Source organism: Anomaloglossus baeobatrachus, chromosome 6, assembly GCF_048569485.1.
Source record: "Anomaloglossus baeobatrachus isolate aAnoBae1 chromosome 6, aAnoBae1.hap1, whole genome shotgun sequence".
Classification (NCBI taxonomy): Eukaryota; Metazoa; Chordata; class Amphibia; order Anura; family Aromobatidae; genus Anomaloglossus; species Anomaloglossus baeobatrachus.
This window is the reverse complement of record NC_134358.1, coordinates 397,812,546-397,836,411: the sequence shown is the minus strand read 5'-3', so window position 1 is coordinate 397,836,411 and position 23,866 is coordinate 397,812,546. Positions and strand designations below refer to the sequence as shown.

Below are 23,866 nucleotides of genomic sequence, written 5' to 3'. Positions count from 1 at the left end.
TTTCTGAAGAAACGCCCAGTGGACACTTCTAAAAGGAACGTCCATACAGCACAGGAGTTATGTACACATATTTTTTAAGGCACTTTGTAATATAGCAGGCATGTAAGGACGTCTTCAGAAATTACATTCTTGTTCCTACAATGATAGCAGGTTAGGACAGTCTAACGTTTTCTTTAAATATGAATGCTCAAAGGCCAAATTCAGTCTTCTGGGCATCACAGATGGCCTGCTGGTCTCCTGAATAGAGATGAGCGAACCTTCTGACGTTCGGTTCAACAGGTACATTCGAACCTTAAAAGAGTTTGGTTTGTGACCCCCAACTTGATCCGAACCTAAATGGAAGTCAGTAATTAGTTAAATTGGGTATTTCGTGGCTCCAGCACCATGCTGCTAGCCATAAACAGAACACTTCTGGGGGAGGGTAGGCAGGGTTTTCATTTTTTTTTTGTGTGCACATTACATCTGATCACGTTGATTTTACCCCCAGTGTGAGCTGATCAAACACTGCAGGCGGCTCACACAGGGCTGAGCATCACTCATACCCAGCGTCGGACTGGCTACCGGAGGAACTGCAGTAATACCCGTCCTGGCTGCGGTTACCTGCACTGAACTCCAGAGCTCTCAGCTAAGCTCCGGAGTGCAACCCGGCCTGTTCGCATCTGAATGCAGGTTACTGCAGCAAGGACTGGTATTACCGGAAACAGTCGGTAAAACCAGTCCTGGCTGTGGTTACCTGCATTGAACTCCGGAGCTCTCACCTGAGCTGTGGAGTGCAGCCTGGCCTGTCCGCAGCTGTCATGGACAGAACTGTGATAGCTGGGGAATTAGTCGGCGCTCACAGTTCAGTCCTTCAAATCCGCAGCTCAGTCCACTCAATTCAGTGCAGGTAACCGCGGCCAGGACTGGTATTACTGCAGTTCCTCCGGTAGCCTGACAGACGCTGCTCATACCCATGCACAGCACTGCTCGCTTGAGTGGTTTGCACTCGTAACTCACTCGACCTTCGAACCCGAACTATGTTTTGGTAGTCTGTTCTGAACCCAAACGCCGAACATCGAATCTCAGGTTCTCTCATCTCTATTCATGACCTAAACTTGACAGCCTCATAGGTATATATCAAGCTGTTTTGAGAGACCTGAGGCTGGTCCATACTTCATAGTCTGTATTTCACAGATTTGGATTAAAGGGGCTTTAAGAATAAAGTCTCTACATATCAGTCCTGCTCCTTAAAGAAAAAAGAAAGAATAACTGTAAAATTTGATGGCGCATATAAATATAAAATGGGAATGAGATGAGGTACCAAGAGCCTAAACCAGGAATGTCAAACTCAAATATACAGAGGGTCAAAATTAATAACGAGGAAAAGTCAAGGGCTAACCTAATTGCAGGCCCCACATAGTCCTCCATTCAAAATAATGGGCTTCAAATAGTCCTCCAAACAGAATAATGAGCCCCAAATAGCCCTCCATACAGAATAATGGGCCCCACATAGTCCTCTATACAGAATAATGTGCTCCCATAGCCCTTTAAACAGAATAATGGGCCCCATATAGTCCTCCATACAGAAAAATGGGCCCCACATAGTCCTCCATACAAAATAAAGGGTCCCACATAGTCCTCCATACAGAATAATGGACCCCATATAGTCCTCCATACAGAATAATGGGCCCAACATAGTCCAACATACAGAATAATGGGCCCCACATAGTCCTCCATACAGGATAATGGGCCCCGCATAGCCCTCCATACAGATTAATGGGCTTCAAATAGTCCTCCATACAGAATAATGCGCCCCACACAGCCCTCCAAACAGAAAAATGGGCCCCACAATTCTCCATACAGAATAATAGCCCCCACATAGACTTCCATACAGAATAATGGGCCCCACATAGTCCTCCATATAGAATAATGGGCCCCACATAGTCCTCCATATAGAATAATGGGCCCCACATAGTCCTTCATACAGAATAATGGGCCCCACATACCACACCATACAGAAAAGCATCGCGGGCCAAATAGAATCGGCCTGCGGGCCAGATGTGGCCCACGAGCCAGAGTTTGACATATGTGGCTTAGACCATGTCTTTGTAACGACCACTTGGGTCACTTATCCTCAACTATAAGGGTTTTCTCTAGCATTCATTGGTAGCTATACCTTCCAGTATAGGATGCCTACTGCTGTAAATACTTTGAAAGGAAACTGCCCTTGGACAAGGTTAGAAGCTGATTTAAGATCCTACTTATCTTGTCATCTTCCTTACGCCACATTTACACAGTTCACTATCAGTTGTATTTTATCTCACTTGATTTCATAGTTTTAACATATTTTGCTGTTTTTTTTTTTAAAGATATGAGTTCTGCTTAATACAGAAAATTTAAGACCTTTCAGTCGGTTCCTCTTGTCAAACATCCTAAGCCACTAACCATATGTTACATTTCAGGCACTTCATCAACGCTAGGTATAAAGAAAGGATTTATCAAAGTTTTAGTGGAGGTTTCAAGTGGTATGATTTACTGTGGCGATGAAAATATCCTATTATATTTAATGTAAAACCAATTTTACACGGCGCATATACATGGATGACAGATTGCCGAGAAGAAATACTAAACAACACAAACAGTACAAGAGATTTCATGACCTCGGGCCCAACACTACATTAAATTAAATTCTATTAAACGGCTGTGAAACAATTAACAGAGGTCATGCAAAGCAGAGCCAATGATCGGTGAGCAGAAAGCTTGAAATAAAGGGATGGTACATCATTTTCTATCTGATTGCCAGAATTTCAGTGGTTGACAGTTACTTAATAAACTTATCTAAAGTGGCAATGCAAAAACGATCTGCATGTAGTTCCTATGTTTAAAGGGATTGTCTGGGACTGTTACATTGATAGCCTATCCCTAGGGTAGGTCATCATTATCTGAGCTGTGGCGATCCACACCCTTATGAGCTGTTCCTGATGCTGAGGATGGGTAGAGGTGCTCAGGTGTGATGCTGCACATCACAGCTCCGTGAACTGCAAAATTGCAGAGGCCGGCTACTGCACATGCGCCCGCCGCTGGCACCAGGAACAGCTGATTGTTGTTGTTGGTGGTGTGTTGGTCCATTCCTCCATGCAGATCTCCTCTAGAGCTGTGATGTTTTGGGCCTGTCGCTGGGCAACACGGACTTTCAACTTTCTACAAAGGTTTTCAATGGGGTTGAGATGTGGAGACTGTCTAGGCTACTCTAGGACCTTCATATATTTCTTACGAAGCCACTCCTTCGTTGCCCTGGCGGTGTGTTTGGGATCATTATCATGCTGAAAGACCCAGCCACGTTTCATCTTCAATGCCCTTGCTGATGGAAGGAGGTTTGCACTCAAAATCTCGCGATACATGGCTCCATTCATTCTTTCATATACACGGATCAGTCATACTGGTCCCTTTGCAGAGAAAGCCCCAAAGCATGATGTTGCCACCCCCATGCTTCAAAGTAGGTATGGTGTTCTTTGGATGCAACTCAGCATTCTGTTTCCTCCAAACACGACAAGTTGTGTTTCTACCAAACAGTTCTACTTTGGTTTCATCAGACCATATGACATTCTCCCAATACTCTTCTGGAAAATCCAAATGCTCTCTAGCAAACTTCAGATGGGCCTGGACATGTACTGGCTTAAGCAGGGGAACAGGTCTGGCACGACAGGATCTGAGTACCTGGCGGCATAGTGCGTTACTGATGGTAGCCTTTGTTATGGTGGTCCCAACTCTATGCGGGTCATTCACTAGGTCCCCCCATGTAGTTCTGGGATTTTTGCTCACCGTTCTTGTGATCATTTTGACCCCATGGGGTGAGATCTTGCATGAATCCCCAGATCGAGGGAGATTATCAGTAGTCTTGAATGTCTTCCATTTTCTTATGATTGCTCCCACAGTTGATTCCACACTGAGCTGCTTTCCTATTGCAGATTCAGTCTTCCCAGCCTGGTGCAGGGCTACAATTTTGTTTCTGGTGTCCTTGGATAGCTGTTTGGTCTTCACCATAGTGAAGTTTGGAGTGTGATTGTTTGAGGTTGTGGACAGGTGTCTTTTATACTGATAACAAGTTCAGACAGGTGCCATTACTACAGGTAATGCGTGGAGGACAGAGGAGACTCTTAAAGTAGAAGTTACAGGTCTGTGAGAGCCAGAAATCTTACCTGGTTTTAGGTGACTAAATACTTATTTTCCACCATAATTTGCAAAAAAAAATATTTTTTATTATTGTCTCTCATGGTCATGGTATACCTATGATGTCAATTACAGGCCTCTCTCATCTTTTTAAGTGGGAGAACTTGCACAATTGGTGGCTGACTAAATACTTTTCTTCCCCACTGTATATATATCTCCTTTCCTAAGTATAGGCTATCACCCTAAGAGTCTTTGAAACCCCTTTAACGTTTGTTTATTGTGCGATGTGCAGCAGCATTAAAGACTACTGATCAGCAAAATGCAGCCCAGTCGGCTAGCTTTTAATAGGCTATTTACACAGGTTGACCCGGCCACAGATGCATACTGAACCATCTTTCATATTTTGACAAGTGTGCCTATGCTTCTATTCTTCTCAGTGGTGAAAGTTCAGTTTACACATTAGGACGTGCTGTCAAGAACAATGATCTTCTGTGCAGCACAGAAAGATCAGATCAAACGAGCATTTAGATTACAAGATTTAGATAGATTAAATTAAAAGATTATGGTGAACTAGTTTTCATAGGAAACTCGCCTGTGGGAAAAAATGCCAGAAAAAATGTCATAAAGGAGATCACTCTGCATTTGAAATAATACTCCAGTGACCCCACAAATAGCACAGAAGTGCCACAAAGACTAACACGACCTCAAAGAATGAGTTTTAAAGAGGAATCATTCTGAAATGAATTTCAGAGGAAGCCAAAACTCTAAGTGTGCTCAGTGTGCCGCCTCCCTGCTGCTGCAGACATGGCACACTGCACCTTTCAGTCAAACTGATGCAGAAATTGGATGCATCGGTACTTCAGGGTGAGGGTGATAAGGACAGAGCAAACTTACTAAATAATTTTATTCTTCGTTTAGTTTAATAACCTAGGAAAACAACATTTTAAATCGCACGTATCTAACCCAAAAGGACATGATGTGCCACCTTAAAAAGATGTAAAAAAAAGAAAAAATGCGCACGTGCCGATGCCTCTCATAGTCTTCATGAGCGGACTCTGGCACCATTTTACTGAAGACAGCATTACGGTGGCAATATGCACATGCCGAACTGTGGCGTAATATTCTAATGAAGAAGAGGGGGCAAGCCAGGAGAACACCGGAGAAGGAACAACCGCAGAGGACCGAACCCATAAAGGATGCCCCTGTTGCACAACTCAATCAAAGTGCAGTGCATTTCAGCAACTTTGATTAAAGATATTTCTGCAACCAAGCATCACATATTTCAACAACAGGTATGCCTAGATTCAGCATCTTAGTGCCAGTATGGCACTGCCTTTACTTTGTGTAGCAAAATCCTGCTGGTTGGTTCTCTTTAAAGAGGATGGTTTACCAGGTCAATTTATCAGTTTTTACACTTCATTCCCGTTAATCACACGTCAGTATTTAATTTTCGTTTGTTTTTTTTTTTAAATCCGCCATTCAGTTTTAGAAATACGGGACTTTTTCTATTTGAAGTTAAATTTAATGGTATTTACCAAGGGGACGTAGTTCAGAGTTTCTTAATTTTGGGTTTTATCGAGCATATGCTTTTAATGGCTCTAACTTTTTCTCAAAATAATTTTGAGACTCATGGGGTTTATGCCATTTTTATATTCATTTTTTTGCTGATCTCGGGGAGAAAATCTAAAGAAAATAGGAAATCTATTTTTTATATTTTTTTATTTTAATTTTGCCATTTTGTTATTTTATACACTCTACCCCCAAGACTGTCTTAATCTTAGCATTCTCTCTTTTTTTTTTTTTGCAGATTTCCCCCGGTACCTGGGGATGGTATATTAATTATGCAGCGCTGTCTGGGTTTCCTAGGACCCAGCAGCTCATCTTCCCACCATACACCCAGGAATCACAGGTTCACCAGGTCTGGCGAAAGAAGCACAGTTAGCGCTTCTTAATCTATATACATAGCGCTGGTTCAGAGCTGCGAATGGACAGATGGAGCAGGTAGACACGGAAATAAACCATGTTCATCCTCCCTCTGAGAAATATGGCTGTCTGACAGCCGCATTGACATTTTTCATAGTGTGTGTATGTATGTATTTATGTATGTGTATATTTTATTTTATATATATATATATATATACATATATATATATATATATATATATATATATATATATATATATATATATATATATATAATACACATATACAGTGGGGGAAATAATTATTTGATCCCTTGCTGATTTTGTAAGTTTGCCCACCCACAAAGACATGAACAGTCTATAATTTTAAGGGTAGGTTATTTTTTAACAGTGAGAGATAGAGTATCAAAACTAGAATCCAGAAAATCACATTCTAGAAATTATATTAATTTATTTGCACTCAGTGTCTTTGTCAGTGGGCAAACTTACAAATTCAGCAAGGGATCAAATAAAAATTTCCGTCACTGTATATATAAAAATCAACACTCACGCCGATGCCTCTCAGTCTTCACCGCAGGATCTTCAATAGAATATACACACATATAGTTTCTAACACTTCCCCAGTAAAGCCGGACTTACTCATCTGTGTTACATAGCCCAAATGTATATATTATAAAGCACAGAGTGGCTGGTGGTCTCTGGATCGAGACTTTAAAGGCACATATGCCTGTGAAGTTGTTAAGTTCGGGTCACGTAGCGCCCGTATTCGCATTGGCCTCAGATATACAGTACCTTGCGAAAGTATTAAGCCCCCTTAAATTTTTCAACCTTTTCCCACATTTCAGGCTTCAAACAAAGATAAAAATGTTAATGTTCTGGTGAAGAATCAATAACAAGTGGGACAATTGTGAAGTTGAACGAAATTTGTTGCTTATTGTAAACTTTTTTAGAAAAGAATAAACTGAAAATTGGGGCGTGCAATATTATTCATCCCCTTTACTTTCAGTGCAGCAAACGCACTCCAGAAGTTCATTGAGGATCTCTGAATGATCTACTGTTGTCCTTAATTACTGATGATGATAAATATAATCCAACACCAAACATGTGGAAGAAAGTGCTCTGGTCAAATGAAACAAAATCAAAATTTTTGGGTAGAAGCAAAACGATATGTTTGGCGTAAAAACAACACCGCTCATCACCCTGAACACACCATCCCCACTGTCAAACATGGTGGTGGCAGCATCATGGTTTGAGCCTGCTTTTCTTCAGCAGGGACATGGAAGATGGTTACAATTGATGGGATGATGGATGGAGCCAAATACAGGACCATTCTTGAAGGAAAGCCGTTGGAGTCTGCAAAAGACCTAAGACTGGGACGGAGATTTGTCTTTCAACAAGACAATGATCCAAAACATAAAGCAAAATCCACAATGGGATGGTTCACAAATAAACATATCCAGGTGTTAGAATGACCACGTCAAAGTCCAGACCTGAATCCAATCGAGAATCTGTGGAAAGAGCTGAAAACTGCTGTTAACAAACGCTCTGCATCCAATCTCACTCAGTTCAAGCTATTTGCAAAGGAAGAATGGGCAAGAATTTTAGTCTCTCGATGTGCAAAACTGATAGACACATACCCCAAGCGACTTGCAGCTGTAATCGCAGCAAAAGGTGGCGCTACAAAGTATTAACTTAAAGGGGACGAATAATTTTGCACGCCCCAATTTTAAGTTATTTATTTTTTTAAAAAGTTTAAAATAAGCAATAAATATTGTTCAATTTCCCAATTGTGTCCCACTGGTTGTTGATTCTTCACCATAATATTAAAATTTTATCATTATGTTTGAAGCCTGAAATGTGGGAGAAGGTTGAAAAATTCAAGGGGGCCGAATACTTTCGCAAGGCACTGTATATAACACAATCTGGAAATAGTCAACTTCATAAAATATTAAATTCCTCAACATCTGATAAACATCACTATATTTTCATTTATAATATGAGGTCATAAAACTTTCGGGGATGCCTCTAAATTAGAGCGTGTCCTGTGTAAGGCTACTTTCACACATCCGGTTTGAGCCCTGCGGCTCAATCCGGCTGTGAAAACTATGCAACGGATGCGGTGAAAACACCGCATCCTTTGCATCAGTTTTTACATGCGGCCGGTCCGGTTTTTTCCGGTTGCGGCATGCTACTGAGCATGCGCAGTGGAAAATACCGCATGCGGCGACCGGATGCGGTTTTTTCCGCATCGCGCCGCATCCGGCCTCCATAGGGATGCATTGAAAAATGCGCCGCAGCGGCCGGATGCGGCGCGATGCGGTGTTTTTTGCCGGAGCAAAAAACGTTGCAGGGTACGTTCGATCCGGCCGCCGCATCGGCTAAATCTGCCGCATGCGGCAAAAACCGGACCGAACGCAAGCCCCTACGGCACAATGCGGCACTAATGTAAGTCAATGCAAAAAAAACCGCAATCGGCGTTACAAAAGCCGGTTGCGGTTTTTCTGCAGAACGCCGTATTGTGCCGCAGAGCAAAAATCCGGATGTGTGAAAGTACCCTTACAGAAACATGGATGTCATTTTACTAAGCCCCTTCCCATATGTGATGGCGATATCAAATAACGCAACCACCCAAGCTGTTAGTGGAATAATACCCTAGTAAAGAGGTCACTTCTCAGATACATATGTTAACATTTCCAGCTTCATTCCACACCCATGAAAATAAATCATCTTCCTCCAGTGAAGAGACGGACAGGTAACATGGTTAGTATGCTAATCACTTACTGAGCAGAGATTTGGACCTGCCTTATGAGGCCCGCTGTCTGACACAGGCCAGTAATGGCATCATTAAATGGGCTATTTAGCAAGCTTGTCAACTTGGTTACACACTAATAACTAACGCTATGGATATCCTTCCGAATGAAATGGAAAAGAGATTCGGGTGTGTACTGGCAGTCGATACATGACAGCGACAGCATGTTTTGTGCAGTGTTTGGGCATTTGCTGCCGGTGTAAGCTGCAGTTTACTGTTGTAGGAAAAGAAAGAAGCCTGAACTCTGTAAGCACCTTACTTAGGCTACACCAGAACTAGATATCAAGGGCATTCCCTATCTAAAGCGGGCTTTAGACGCTGTGACATCGCTAATGCGGAGTCGTTGGGGTCACGGATTTTGTGACGCACATCCGGCCGCATTAGCGATGCCGTTGCGTGTGACACCGATAAGCGATTTTGCATCGTTGCAAAACAGTGCAAAATCGCTAATCGGCGACACGGGGGTCCATTCTCAATTATCGTTACTTCAGCAGTAACGAAGTTGTTCCTCGTTCCTGCGGCAGCACACATCGCTCCGTGTGACGCCGCAGGAGCGAGGAAGCTCTCCTTACCTGCCTCCTGGCCGCTATGCGGAAGGAAGGAGGTGGGCGGGATGTTACGTCCCGCTCATCTCCGCCCCTCCGCTGCGATTGGGCGGCGGTTCAGTGACGTTTCAGTGACGTCGCTGTGACGCAGCACGGACCGCCCCCTTAGAAAGGAGGCGGTTCGCCGGTCACAGCGACGTCGCCGGACAGGTAAGTATGTGTGACGGCTCTGGGCGATGTTGTGCGGCACGGGCAGCGATATGCCCGTGTCGCGCAACAGATGGGGGCGGATACCCACACTAGCGATATCGGGACCGATATCGCAGTGTGTAAAGTAGCCTTTAGGCCCTGTGTGCACACTATGTTTTTTGCCGCGGATTTGCTGCAGTTTTTTTTGCTGCAGTTTTTGTTCATAAGCTTCATGCAGTCCTTCCCCGGCAAAGTCTAAGAAATCCAAAATACTGTGTGCACGTTGCTTCTTATTTCCTTACAGGTGTTGCTGCAGATTTTCTTCAGCAAAAAGAAGCAGCATGTCACGTCTTTTCTGCATTTCTCCCTGCGTTTTGCCATTGACAATGTTAAAAAAAAATCGCAGGGGCAAAATGCGGTAAAAACGCAAGCGTTTTTGGTGCATTTTTCCGCAGGGAGGTGCGTTCTTCTGCCATAGTGTGCGTTTTTCGCTGGAGAAACAAATTTGCAGGTGTGCACATAGCCTTATACCTTGTGGCACACGCAGGTCCAATATTTATCGGCACAAGGAGTTAATGTTTCACATATGCCACCTGTAAAAATTATGAGTCGTCGCACACTAAGGCTGCTTTCACACATCCGTTTTTTGCTGAGCGGCACAATATGGTGCTTTGCAGAAAAAACGCAACCGCCAGTTGCGTTTTTTCTGCATAGACTTGCATTAGCGCCGTATTGTGCCGCATGGCCTTGCGTTGCGTCAGTTTTTTGCCGAATGTGGCATATTTAGCCCATGCGGCGGCCGGATGGAACGTTGCCTGGCACGTTTTTTGTGCGCGATTTACAATGCAATCCTATGGACGCCGGATGCGGCGTCCTGCAGCAAAAACCGCATCCGGCTGCTGGATGCGGTTTTTTGCACTGCGCATGCTCAGTATCAAGCCGCATCCGTCAAAAAACGGACGGGCCGCATGTAAACATTTTATGCAACGGATCCGTTTTTTTCGCCGCATCCGTTGCATAGGTTTTTGAGCCGGATTGAGCCACACTGCAAAAACCGGATGTGTGAAAGCAGCATAACAAATGCTTCTGATGCAGATTTTTATTTTAAAGATAATATTTGCCTTATGTAACTTCTACCAGACCTAAGCCTACAGTGCCAAAGCCCATGGGCTGTAATGGGGTCTGCTGGAGTTCCGGTATTACACAACAGAAGGGCTGCAGACTCTGCTATTTTTACTATCAAATACACCAGAAACTATCACTGTAGGAATGATCTGAGCCGATGAAAATGGATATGTAAGGCTGTGCGCGCACAGTGCATTTTTGATGCTTTATTTTTTTTGTAATACAGATTTGACACAAATCTACATGCCTATCTTTATGCCAGCAAAGTTAATGTGAAATCTGAAGTGTCATGCACACGTTGCTCATTTTTTCCATGCAGATTTGATACAGAAAATAATCTGCAACATGTCAATTCTTGGTGGAGTTTTGCCAGCGTTTTTTATCCCTTCCACCCATTCACTTTATTAAGAAAAATGCATGGCACAAATACACACCAAAAACGCATATGTTTTTTGGAGCGTTTTTCTGCCAGAAGTTACAGAAAATGTGTGCACCAAATACTCAATGTGCACACATAGCCTTAATGTCATTATTTGCTGATAGCTTTTTTTGTTAAATTGTTGCTCTATTTTTTAAATGTCTGATAGTACAGAAAAAAATAGGAAACCGTAAAGATAGTCAGGAAAAAATACAAATTTTACTGCTTTTATCATTATTATTGCCAAATTAAAACATCGCATCATTGTGAGCATGATGCTAAAGAGCTAAAGAGAGGCCGGTGGAGTTGTGCCTAAATGTGCCGCTGCACTCCGCAGGATGTGGTGGCAGTTTAAGCAGAAAATGCTGTTGTGCCTCCTGCCGTAAAGAGGAGCAGTGTGAAAATACAGAGATTACCCTGGTGATGAAGGATAAAAGTGGCAAAACCAACCTAAATCTATGACTAAGAGTCAGATCCACTTGAAACACAACACAAGACAACTTTTGAACCTGGTGCTGGATCGGAAACCTATCTGCCAGACTGTGAGAAGTGCTGCTTGAAGCCTCACCAGCTTGATCCTTGGGCTGGAGCTAGTATAGAACCACAGCGAACAAGGGTGAGCAGTCAACATGACATTTACTACACTACTGACATAAGAAAGGCGAAAAGAAATCATGAATTTAGTGCAAACATAAAGGTCGCTATCAGAACCATTTTTAATAAAGAAAAAAGGCGCAAAGACAATGATGAACTGTGACCTGTGTTCTTCAAATGGAAGATGTCTGCCTCTTCCAATAAGCCGAATAAAAGAATAATCCTGATCTGGGTACCAGGCTATGTGTGCCTGAAACGTGTGTTTTCTTATTGCTGGCAAGTCTGACATTTTAGTTTCTTATCAATTTGGGTTTTTTTTTTCCTTCCAAACACTGAACTTACCTTTTTACCTCCAGTCACAAACTGTTTACAGGCAGATTTTCCAAACTGAGGGTGGACAGCAACAATCTAGTAACAAAGAGAATAGACTTGTTAAAACATAGTTGTATACCATACTGAATTGGCACACTGGGTTAACACGGGGGTACAGAGAGGTTGTGATGGACACACATGCACAGTGCCACTTCATTCACAGACTATGGGATTGACTGAGGTTTTCGAGCGCAGTACTCCGCTGTCTCTGACAGGTAGACTTGGGCTTGTCTGTTCTTCTGTTGATAGACTTCAGTCAGTATGTGACTGCAGACAGCTCAATCCTTACAGGGTGCACACAGCACACCATCAGGATTCTCCAGGGTCGCCGGCGAGAGTAGTGGGTCACACGACCATAATTATGCACTTTGCATACATCTGACAATTCATGCTCTTGTATTCACTTGGATTGGGTGATGCCAAGCACTTCTAGTCGACATGTGACCACATACTTTCAGTCATGTGACCACTCACTCTTTCTGGAAACACTGAAGAACCCTGACAGCGTGCTGTGCGCACTATAAGGATCCAAAAGTCTGTAGTCACATAAAGTCACTGCAGACTCAGAAGACTGGACAAACCCTTTAAATAAGGCAGTGCGGCACATGTGCAAGTGATGCTCCATTGAAGCAGAGGACATGCGACCTCTTTTACCATGATCAATGGGAGTCACACCAGTGGAATCCTAGTGACCACGTTTGTCACATATCATGTGGAATGGATATAAACTGCGATTTTGAAAACCTTATAAATAATGAAATCCTGGCTGTCTGCAATCACCAGTAGGTGAAGATTAAGAGCTTTGCTGCAATACTATAAATCCATATGCAATACGCATTTATGCTTCCTTTGGATGCAGCCATTTAAAGGGAATATATCACCAGGATTTTTCTATGTAATCCAAGAACACCATAATGTTGGAGTCACTTAATATGCTGTGTTTCTACTGCTACTTTTGAATATGCTTGAATTGAAAACTGCCTACTATTCCCTAACTACACTAACTGCGATGTGCTCTGATCAGCAGAAATGCTCATCTCCTGTTAGTGCTGACACTCTGCCGGCATTCCCAGGATGTGAGTCATGGCAGCGTCAGGAGTCATCAGCTGACCCCACGCTACCATGACAACACATTGGCGCCTCGCGATCGCGTAGGGGAACTGCGCAATCCCTACTGCAGCCATTTAAATTGCGATGTCCGTGTTTGACAGCATGAGCTAAGGCATTAACAAGCACGGGTGGATCTCTGATCCACTTGCACCTGTTAGCCCCACATGTCTGCTGATCAGATCAGCAGACATGTGCGAAGATTACAGCGGGCTAACTGCCATTACCCATGAGAACCGGAAGGAGGAGAGCAAGGACATAGCAGTACATCCTTGGTTGTAAAGGGGTTAAATGATGAAATTTACTTTTATCTTCAGATTAAGCCTTTAAGGATTCAAACACTATTTTAATACTTCTGTATGCCTACAAATGCTTCTACTTTCCGAAGGTCTAAAGCCTGCTTTACACGTTGCAATTTCGCATACGATATCGTATGCGATTTGCAACGCCCCCATTGTATGTGTGGCACGTTCAATTTGTTGAACATGCCGCACAAACGATTAACCCCCGTCACATGTACTTACCCGTCCATACGACCTCGATGTGGGCGGCGAACATCCACTTCCTGGAGTGGGAGGGACGTTCGGCGTCACATCGACGTCACGCGGCAGCCGGCCAATAGAAGCGGAGGGGCGGAGATGAGCGGGACGTAAATATCCCGCCCACCTCCTTCCTTCCGCATTGCCGGCTGGAGCCGCGGGAGGCAGGTAAAATCTGTTCAATGTTCCCGGGGTGTTACACACTGCGATGTGTGCCGCCTCGGGAACATTGAACAACCCGACGTGCAATTCGTCAGGATTCAACGACGTGTATGCGATGAACGTTTTAACGTTCAATCGCAATTGCACGTACCTGTCACACACTGCAATGTACCTTACGATGCCGGATGTGCGTCACTTACGACGTGACCCCGCCGACACATCGTAAGATATATTGTAGGGTGTAAAGCGGGCTTCAGGGACACTGATTTTCCTAGTGGTGACCCTAGTTGGCGTAGGGAAACGTACAAACCAGGAAAATCATCCTAAAAAAAAAAGAATATGCAAATTAGCTCTCCTCCAGGTGTAAGACTTTTGGCTCTCTAGTGCCACATATTGCAGGTAGCCAGCCTACAATTTATAAGCCTTGACTTGCTAACTATTCCATCCTTATTAAATAGGACTCATTTTATAGTCCAGTGAAACTAAACTCATGTAGTTTTAATGAACTCCTCAATATGAGACACTTGTAGAAGGCTAAAGCACCGGCCATGCATTCTGGAGAACAGACAGAGATATCAGGCTATGGCAGAGGAATCATTATTGAGCACTCCTGTATTTATGGAACAACATTATGTTTTATCGTAGCTTTAAGAACCGCACATAAAAAAGAAGGAGCAGCACAATAACTAATGATTTTCTGCGCTGATATCAGGTGGTGGTTTTACATTCAGGGGTATTTTCATCAGTTTAAATCAAAGCCCAATATACTTGAAAGTTATGCTATACAAACTAATGAACGGTTCCTGTAGAGCTGTAATAAGTATATAAACTTACTGCAAGGAAGAACTACAGCTTTACCTTACAACCTCATAAAATGTTATATCCCATTTCTTTGCAGACTTCACATGGAAAATATAGTGCAAAATGTGGAGCTAAACTCATTTGGAAAGAACTGTATCACATACAGAGATGTTGTTTAAAGCAATTCTTCACCTTTAGATTCTCTGTATATCAAACAATTGTGGACAAGTGGATTTTAGTACTCACCATAAAAATCTGTTTCTCGGTTTCATTGGGGGACACAGAGCCATGGGATACTCTGCTGCCACCTTGAGGCTGACACTATTATTGCATCTAAATAAAATTTGCCTCCTCCCTGTCACACTATACCTCGCCTGTTGGAGTCAGACTTCCTCAGTTAGTGAGAAAGTAGTAAGAGAAGAAAGGTAGGACAAGTAATTAAGAAAATAAGAGAAAATATAATCACCTGTCCAACCGGGCAACCAAGGTAGGGAGCTGTGTCCTCCAATGAAGATGATGAGAAACAGTGGTGAGTACTAAAATCTACTTTTCTCCTTCACCTAATTGGGGAACAAAGGACCATGGGACATCCAAAAGCTGTTCTCAGGGAGGTTAAAAAATGAAATATCATACTGTTATCATCTAGCCTTATGTCGCAACTCAAGAAGGCATATGGGATACTGCCACCCGCAGTATCTTGCTACCAAGGCTTGCATCTGTCGAGGCAAAAATATGGACCCTGTAAAACTTAAAAAAAAAAATGTATGTAGTGAGGGTCGGCGTCAGCACCCGGCACACCTGGACAAATGCCAGGGCCCTAGACAGCCTAAGGGGCCCACTCGCCGTCTTCAGTCCTGCGGGCCCCAGGCAGAGTTCCGGGGACCGCAGTGCTTGGGCTGGCAACTGCACTATCCTGGATAGTGCGGTTGCCAGCCCTTTAAGCCACACAGCATTCACTTCTGAATGCTCCGTGCTTTTTCTGCATTGAAGTTCATCAGTGGGCGGAGGCTACCTTGCGGTGTGCTCCAGTCCCACAGATTAAGAGGAGCCACAGCGCAGCACACTGAGCACAGTGAGTGGCTATCGATGCTGTATGTTTCACCCCCTGATGTGTATGGTGTTCCCCCTCCTGAGCGGTTTGTGTCCCCACTCTTGATATTTGTATGAGCCCCACTCCTGAGCTGTATGTTTCACCCCCCGATCTGTACGCTCCCCCCTCCTGAGTTGTATTTTCCACCCCCCCGATCTGTATGCCCCCCTCCTTAGCTGTATGTTCCACCCCACCCGATCTGTATGGTGTCGCCCTCCTGAGCGATTTGTTCCACCCACCTTGATCTGAATGCTCCCCCCTTCTCAGCTGTATGTTCTACCCCCCTAGATCTGTATGCACCCCGCCGATCTGTATGGGGTTCCCCCTTCTGAGCTGTATGTTCTACCCCCCGATCTGTATGGGCTCCCCCTCCGCCTGAGCTGTATGTTACACAACCCCTGATCTGTATGGTCCGCCACTCCTGAGCTGTATGGGCACTCTCAGAGCAGTAGGTGCCCCCCTTGAACTGTATGGGACCCCCAGAGCCGTATGTGCTGCCACCCAAGAGCCGTATGTGCTGCCACCCCCAGAGCCGTATGAGCAGCCCTATAGAGCCATATGTGCTGCCACCCCAGAGCTGTATGCCCTGCCACCCCAGAGCCGTATTGCGCTGCCACCCCAGAGCCATATGTGCGGACCCCCAGAGCCATATGCGCTGCCACTCCAGAGCCATATGCGCTGCCACCCCAGAGCTGTATGTGTAGGCCCCCCAGAGTTGTATGCTACCCCAGTAACATCTATGCCCTCCAGTGATGTCTATGCCTCCAGCCCCTCCTCTTATTTATATACTATAGCCCCCAGCCCCTCCTGTCATGTATATACAACAGTGTCAGTGTGCACTGTGTGCGGCTATGTTTGTTAGTGACGGCCACCAATCAGCGCGGCACAGCCACATGCCCAGAAGGAGCTGGACGGGAGACAAGCGGGGAGGTGAGTGAGGCTGCGGCCGGCTTTCCCATATTAGGAATATCTCTAATATTGATCCATAGGGCAATAGTTGCTTTAGAAGTGGCCTTACCCATATGAGGGCCCTCTGGTATTATAAACAAGGATTCAGAATGCCTGAATAAGGCTGTGGCCAATAAATAGTACAGTACTTTACAGTTCTATGAATGTTTAAACTGGGCAGAGCCTTCTCAATAGGATGACTATTAGACACCTCCCCCCCAGGACTACTCCTCCTAATAGACACCTCCCCCCAGGACTACTCCACCTATTAGACTCCTCAACCCCTAGGACTACTCCTCCTATTATACTCCTCTCCCCCCAGAACTACTCCTCCAATTATACTCCTCACCTCCAGGACTACTTCTCCTATTATACTCCTGTCCCCCAGGACTACTCCTCCTATTATACTCCTCTCCCCCCAGGACTACTCTTCCTATTATACTCCTGTCCCCCCAGGACTACTCCTCCTATTAATCTCCTCTCTCCCCAGGACTGCTCCTCCTATTATACTCCTCCTATTATAGCCCACCTATTATACTCCTCTCTGAGGGGTGCGCAGCATGGGGGATGGAGCACGATGGGGGGTGCGCAGCATTGGGGGATGAAGCACAATGGGGGGTGCGCAGCATGGGGGGATGAAGCACAATAGGGGTGTGCAGGATGGGGGATGGAGCATGATGGGGGTGCGCAGCATGGAGGACGGAGCACGATATGGGTGCGCAGGATGGGGGATGGAGCATGATGGGGGTGCGCAGCATGGGTTATGGAGCATGATGGGGGTGCGCAGCATGGGGGATTGAGCACGATGGGGGGTGCGCTGCATGGGGGATGGAGCATGATGGGGGTGCGCAGCATGGGGGATGGAGCATGATGGGGGGTGCGTAGCATGGGGGATGGAGTACGATGGGGGTGCAGACCTCCCCCCAAAACACACACACACACACAACACACCACACACACACTGGGAACAACAAACACCGCCCCACACAGACACCCATACACACAGACAACGCCGCACACACACAACATCCAACCCACAAACACCACGGCACACACATATATACGCACACACTGCGCAGCACACACACACACACACTGTACAAAACATACCTTCCCCAAAACACAAACACGCACCACACACACACACAAACCGCACAACACCCACAGCACTACACACACACAACGCTGCAGACAAACAGCGCTCCACAAACAACGCAACACACACAACGCCGCTCTCACACACCTTTACACCCAGACAACACCCAGAACATTTACAGCGCCCTACACAAACACTTGGCAACTACACACAACATCTATCTATCTATATAACAAAAATAATACATTAACTACACAATAAATTCTAGAATACCCGATGCGTTAGAATCGGGCCACCATCTAGTCCTGCTATATAACCCACCCTAGCATATGGCCCCATCCTGCTATATACCTCCATCCTGCTATATACCCCCATCCTGCTCATATAACCCCATCCTGCTCATATACCCCCATCCCGCTCATATACTCCCATCCCGCTCATATATCCCCATCCTGCTCATAACATACCACCATCCTGCTCATAATATACCCCCATCCTGCTCATAATATACCTCCATCCTGCTCATATAGCCCCATCCTGCTCATATAGCCCCATTCTGCTCATATACCCCCCATCCTGCTCATATACCCCCATCCTGCTAATAATATACCCCCATCCTGCTCAGTATATACCTCCATCCTGCTCAGTATATACCCCCATCCTGCTCAGTATAAACCCCCATCCTGCTCAGTATATACCCCCATCCTGCTCAGAATATACCCCCATCCTGCTCATAATATACCCTCATCCTGCTTCATACCCCCATCCTGCTATACCCTCATCCTGGTATACGGCCCACATCCTGTGGCACATAAAAAAAACATAAACATTCATACTCACCTTACCTCACTCCCTGCAGCATCACTCCTCCTCCGTCTGTGTCAGCAGCAGCACTGGAGTGTGGAGCCGGCCACGATCCCCGCAGCATCGCGATGTCCTCCTGTGGACACGTGCGCACAGCGATGACGTCATCGCTGTGCACACCGCTAGTCTCCTCACACAGCCGCTGCCGGCACAGACAGGAGGAGATCGCGGAGCTGCAGGGATCGTGGCCGGTGAGTTATACTGATTCACTGCACCCCGCACTGATGATGATGCGCGGGGGCCAGTGTATACAGTCGCACATGATCACTCCAGGCTGTAGTTGCCAGGGGTGATCATGCGAGCAGGCTGTTTAATATGCGCGCATTCCCCGCCCTTCACCCCGCCCACCTGTCAGCGCTGGCTTCAGCGCTGAGAGATGATGGGCGGGATGATGGACGTGCATATTAAATGAGCGGGTCCACGTGGTCACGGCAGGCTGCTACAGCCTGCTCGTTCCGCCGATGACCCGCTCCACCTCCGCACCCTCATTCCCCCGCAGCCCTACATTCAGACTATAAGACGCACCCCCCACTTTACCCCAACATTTGGGGGGAAAAAGTGCGTCTTATAGTCCGAAAAATATGGTATGTTATATCTTCAGCAGCGCAGTAATAGTTCCACATTAACTTTGTTCCTGATCTGCTTCGGCTTTTTAAGCACGTGGACTCTGCAGCAGCTGATTACATGCTTTAACAGGAGTCAAGCTCTCTGTGCACAACTATTCCTCCAATGGATGCTGACGGGCAATCAGAGCAGCTGAGGTGTATGACCTCGGCTGCTTGCCTCTGATTGGCGGACGACTGTATTGGAAAAGTTATGCAGAGAGAGCTTCACTATGGGAGCGCAACGCCGGCAAAATGTTCATCTGAAATAAAGCTGCGGTCCCTGCACCAGAGAAGAGGCAGCCAAGGAAACGGGGGACCGGTGAGAAGAATGGTGTTATTTTTTTGTGTATATGAAGAACGGAACAATAGGGGACCAGTATGGGACATAACTACAAGAAGAGGACCAGGAAAGGGCACATTACTACAAGAAGAGGACCCTGCATGGGCAGATTATTAAAAGGGGACAATGATGGCACACATTACTAAAGGATGGACATATTACTTTAGGATGGGGACAAGGCTGGGGACATTACTATAAAATGGGCACATAATTATAGGATGGTGACAAGGCTGGGGATATTACTACAAGATGGGGGCAAGGATGAGCACATTACTATAGGATGGGAACATTCGTATAGGATGGGACAAGGATGGGCACATTACTATAGGATGGGAACATTCGTATAGGATGGGACAAGGATGGGCACATTACTATAGGATGGGAACATTCGTATAGGATGGGACAAGGATAGGCACATTTACTATAGGATGGGGACATTAGTATAGGATGGGGACAAGGATGGGCACAATACTATAGGATGAGGACTAGGAAGGGCACATTACTACAAGGAGACAAGAATGGGCACATTACTACAAGATGGGGACAAGGATAGGCACATTACTACTGGATGGGGACAAGGATACGCAGATTACTATAAGATGGGGACATTGCTATAGAATTGTGGCAAAGATGGGCTCATTACTACAGGATGGGGACTAGGATGGGCACATTACAACAGGATGGTAGACATTACTAAAAGATGTTGGCCAAAATTACTATATATTGCCAATTGTAAAACTATTAGTTACAAGAAAGGGATAAGATGTAAAAGAAAAAAAAAAAAAAAAAAATCGAAAGGAGGCATGACATTTTTTTTACCATCAGAAATGTTTTTTATATATTATATATATATATATATATATATATATATATATATATATATATATATATTTATTATGTGCACGTCTTTTTATAATAAACAAGTGAAAAATGTTTAAAAACAGTGATCCAAAGGTGTGTAAAAAAAAAAAAATGTACGCTTCCAATAAAAATGTCACTTTCTCCTGCAAAGAATGCGGTCCCCCAAATGGTTGTTTTCTCTGTGTGGCCCCTACACCCAACCAATTTTGAGACCCCTGGTCTAGGCTATTATTTAGTGATGTCGCTGTGACTGTGATGAAGACACCCCGACTATCACTACCATGTAGGATCTAGACTTGTATTGTTTGATGTAGCTGTCACTAAATGAGAACATTCTGGTTGTCCCCGTGATGTGGGGTCTAGGCTGTCAATGTTACTGTCATATCCGACTAAGTAGAAGTTCTAAAAATCAGTGTTAGGAAGTCACAATGACAGGAGATTAAGGTATGGGCAGCATATTCCTTTTAACGGCTTTAAATCTTGATCTCCACTTCTTCACATCCTTAGGTCAATAATGCTATGGCGAAGTACCCCACTTTTGGGTGTAACCATCATGGATACATACGGTCATTGTGGTGGTGAATATAAGTAGAAGGATATACAGTAAGGGACAGTAGTAATGTAGCTTCTGTTATTCCCAGGAGATCGTGTAGAAACACAACGTACATAATCATTCTGAAAGCATCTCGCTGTCATTATTTGAGGATAGTAATTAAAAAGAAGGATTTTTGTGTACTCACCGTAAAATCTCTTTCTTTGAGTCTTCATTGGGGGACACAGGACCATGGGTGTATGCTGCTGTGACTAGGAGGCTGACACTAAGTAGACATAAAAAAGTTAGCTCTTCCCTAGCAGTGTACACCCTGAGCTGGAGGCGGATCTATGCCAGTTTAGTGTACAAGCAGTAGTAGGAGAAACCTGAACAACCATAACTAATCAAGGTAATGACAAGAAACACAGTATCTTATCTAAACCTATACTGTATATAAATATATATTATATATATATATATATATATATATATATATATACACATAAATAAGCCGGGTACAGAAGAACGTGTTCCCATAAAGAACCAGTAACATCCGGCAAACTAAGAGCAACCCAATATCCAAACAGGGTGGGTGCTGTGTCCCCCAATGAAGACTCAGAGAAGGAGATTTTACGGTGAGTACACAAAAATCCTTCTTTCTCTATCGTTTTCATTGGGGGACACAGGACCATGGGACGTCCAAAAGCAGTCCCTGGGTGGGAACAGGAGCAATCATACAGATTCAAAACATATCCAAAACTCTGTAAGAATGCTCGGTGCAAAAGTATACCGACTTATCATAGGTGTGCGACAGCCGCTTGCTGTATCCTGGAAACCCCGGAAAAGGTATGAAAAGCTTGACCACGCGGCGGCTCTGTAGACTTGCTCGGCTGACGCCTGCGTTTGATTGTCCTAGACGCCACAATTGCACAGGTGGAAAGGCTTTTACACTCTTCGGAGAAAAACCTGACTCTAATCCTGCAGGCCTCTGATATGGTCGGCCTGATCCAACTTGCAATGGTAGCCTTGGACGCCGGTATGCCCCTCCTGGGCACAGTAGGCAGGACGAATAGGTAGTCTGAGTTGCAGAAGGGCGCGGATCTCGAAACGTAACTCCTCCGAGCTCGCAGTAGATCCGGTGTAAGCCGTGACCTCTCCGAGGATCGAATGGAGGCTAGACTGAAGGATGGAAGCACGATCACCCCATTCAGATACTACTTTCGTTAGGAAAAAACCTGAGACGGGTGCCGAACAACCTTGTCTTGGTGGAAACAAGAAAAAAGATAGACCCGCATGAGAGGGCTGACTGTTCAGACCTTCCACTGATTGAAGTGACTGCTATCAACAAAAACCACCTTCCCGGATAGGCGTGAGATTGAGGATCGAACGGGGCTAATTGAAGAGACCCTTCAGCCCGCTGGAGGTCTCACGGTTCTAGCAGGAAACGATCTAGCGGTGCCAGATGGACGACTCCTTAGATGAACGGCCTGACTTGCGGCCGAGATGCAAGATTTCTCTGGAAATACAGATCGAGATGACACCTGCCCTTTGAAGGTTGCTAGCGAGAGACCCGCCTGTAAGCCTGACTGTGGGAAGGCCAGTAACGCTGGGAGTGACAGATCCAGTGGAGATGAGCTAACGTTGAGCTCACACTCTTGAAAGAAGGCATTTCTGGTGCGGTAGTAGATGTTTGAAGATGGAGGCTTCTGAGTTCTGACCATAGTCTGTATCACCTGTGGGATAAAGCCTGCCTGGGCTAGTAGCCATGGTTCCACAGCCATGCGGAGGAAACGAGAACCCCCTAAACATTGATGGAAAAGAGGACTTTACGACAGGAAGTTCAGACGATCTGGAAGCTACCATGGGGTGTCTGATAAGCTGCGTGAGCTCTGCGAACAACGCTTGCCTGGGTCAATCCATGGCAATGAGAGACACTGGGATGCCCCCCTGAGTTTCTTGAGGACTCTTGGGATCAGTGGAAGCGGGAGAAGGATGAAGGGAAAGCTGAAAGCTGATTCCCCGGAGGTATGCAAGCGTCGACTCCTGGCGCTTGCCGGTCGTGGTAAAGGGAGATGAACTGTGTGACTTGATTGTTGAATCGAGAGGGCATCAGGTCCACCTTCGGAATACCTCATCTTAGGCAGATCCATTCGAAAGCCTCTCTGTTCTCCACGGCGGAAAAAAGATTGCGGACAAATTCTGGAGAGGTGAGGTTATGCCCACTGTAAGATCTTATTCACCTATGTCATCGCCATGACGCTCCTTGTTCCGCCCGGGTGATGTCCGACTGGATCCTGGATGGCGATTCTTGTATGAAGGGCTGAAAAATCTGTAGGGCTCGGAGAAAAAACTCTGATCCCTAAAAAAAAATTGATAGGCAGACGGCTCTCCTGGGAGGACCACCGACCGTGAGCCGTGTGGTTCGGAACACCGCTCCCCAGTCAGCGTGGTGACTGGCTGCCAGTGTACTGGTATGAAGAACATTCCTCTGGACCGACGAGGGCCGCTGGCCCACCATAGAAGCGAGCGGCGGGTTCCCGGAAACAATTGGATCCTGCGATTCAAGGTGAATAGAGAATTGTCCCATCTGTTCGACCAAGTCAGCTGCAGGAGACGAAGGTGGAAGCGGTAAACGGAACCGCCTCTATTGCCGCCACCATCTGACTGAGGACTCTCCAGCTTGGAGTGACGGAGGATCTGGAGGTCTCTTTGGAGGGAGACGCGTCCTTGGATGGTATCGAACTCCATGCCTAAACAGGTAATCCTACTGGCCGGGGTCAGAGAGGGCTTCTTCCGAT

At 45.5% G+C, this 23,866-nt stretch overlaps 1 protein-coding gene across 1 annotated transcript in view; it reads right to left on the bottom strand.

The window, feature by feature from the left end:
* VPS41 (VPS41 subunit of HOPS complex) overlaps positions 1-23,866 on the bottom strand; it is a 358,461-nt gene that overhangs the window by 184,596 nt on the left and 149,999 nt on the right. The window contains exon 7 of the mRNA XM_075315114.1: positions 12,094-12,159. Within this exon, the coding sequence (XP_075171229.1) occupies positions 12,094-12,159 (66 nt within the window). The remainder of the gene's footprint in view (positions 1-12,093; positions 12,160-23,866) is intronic.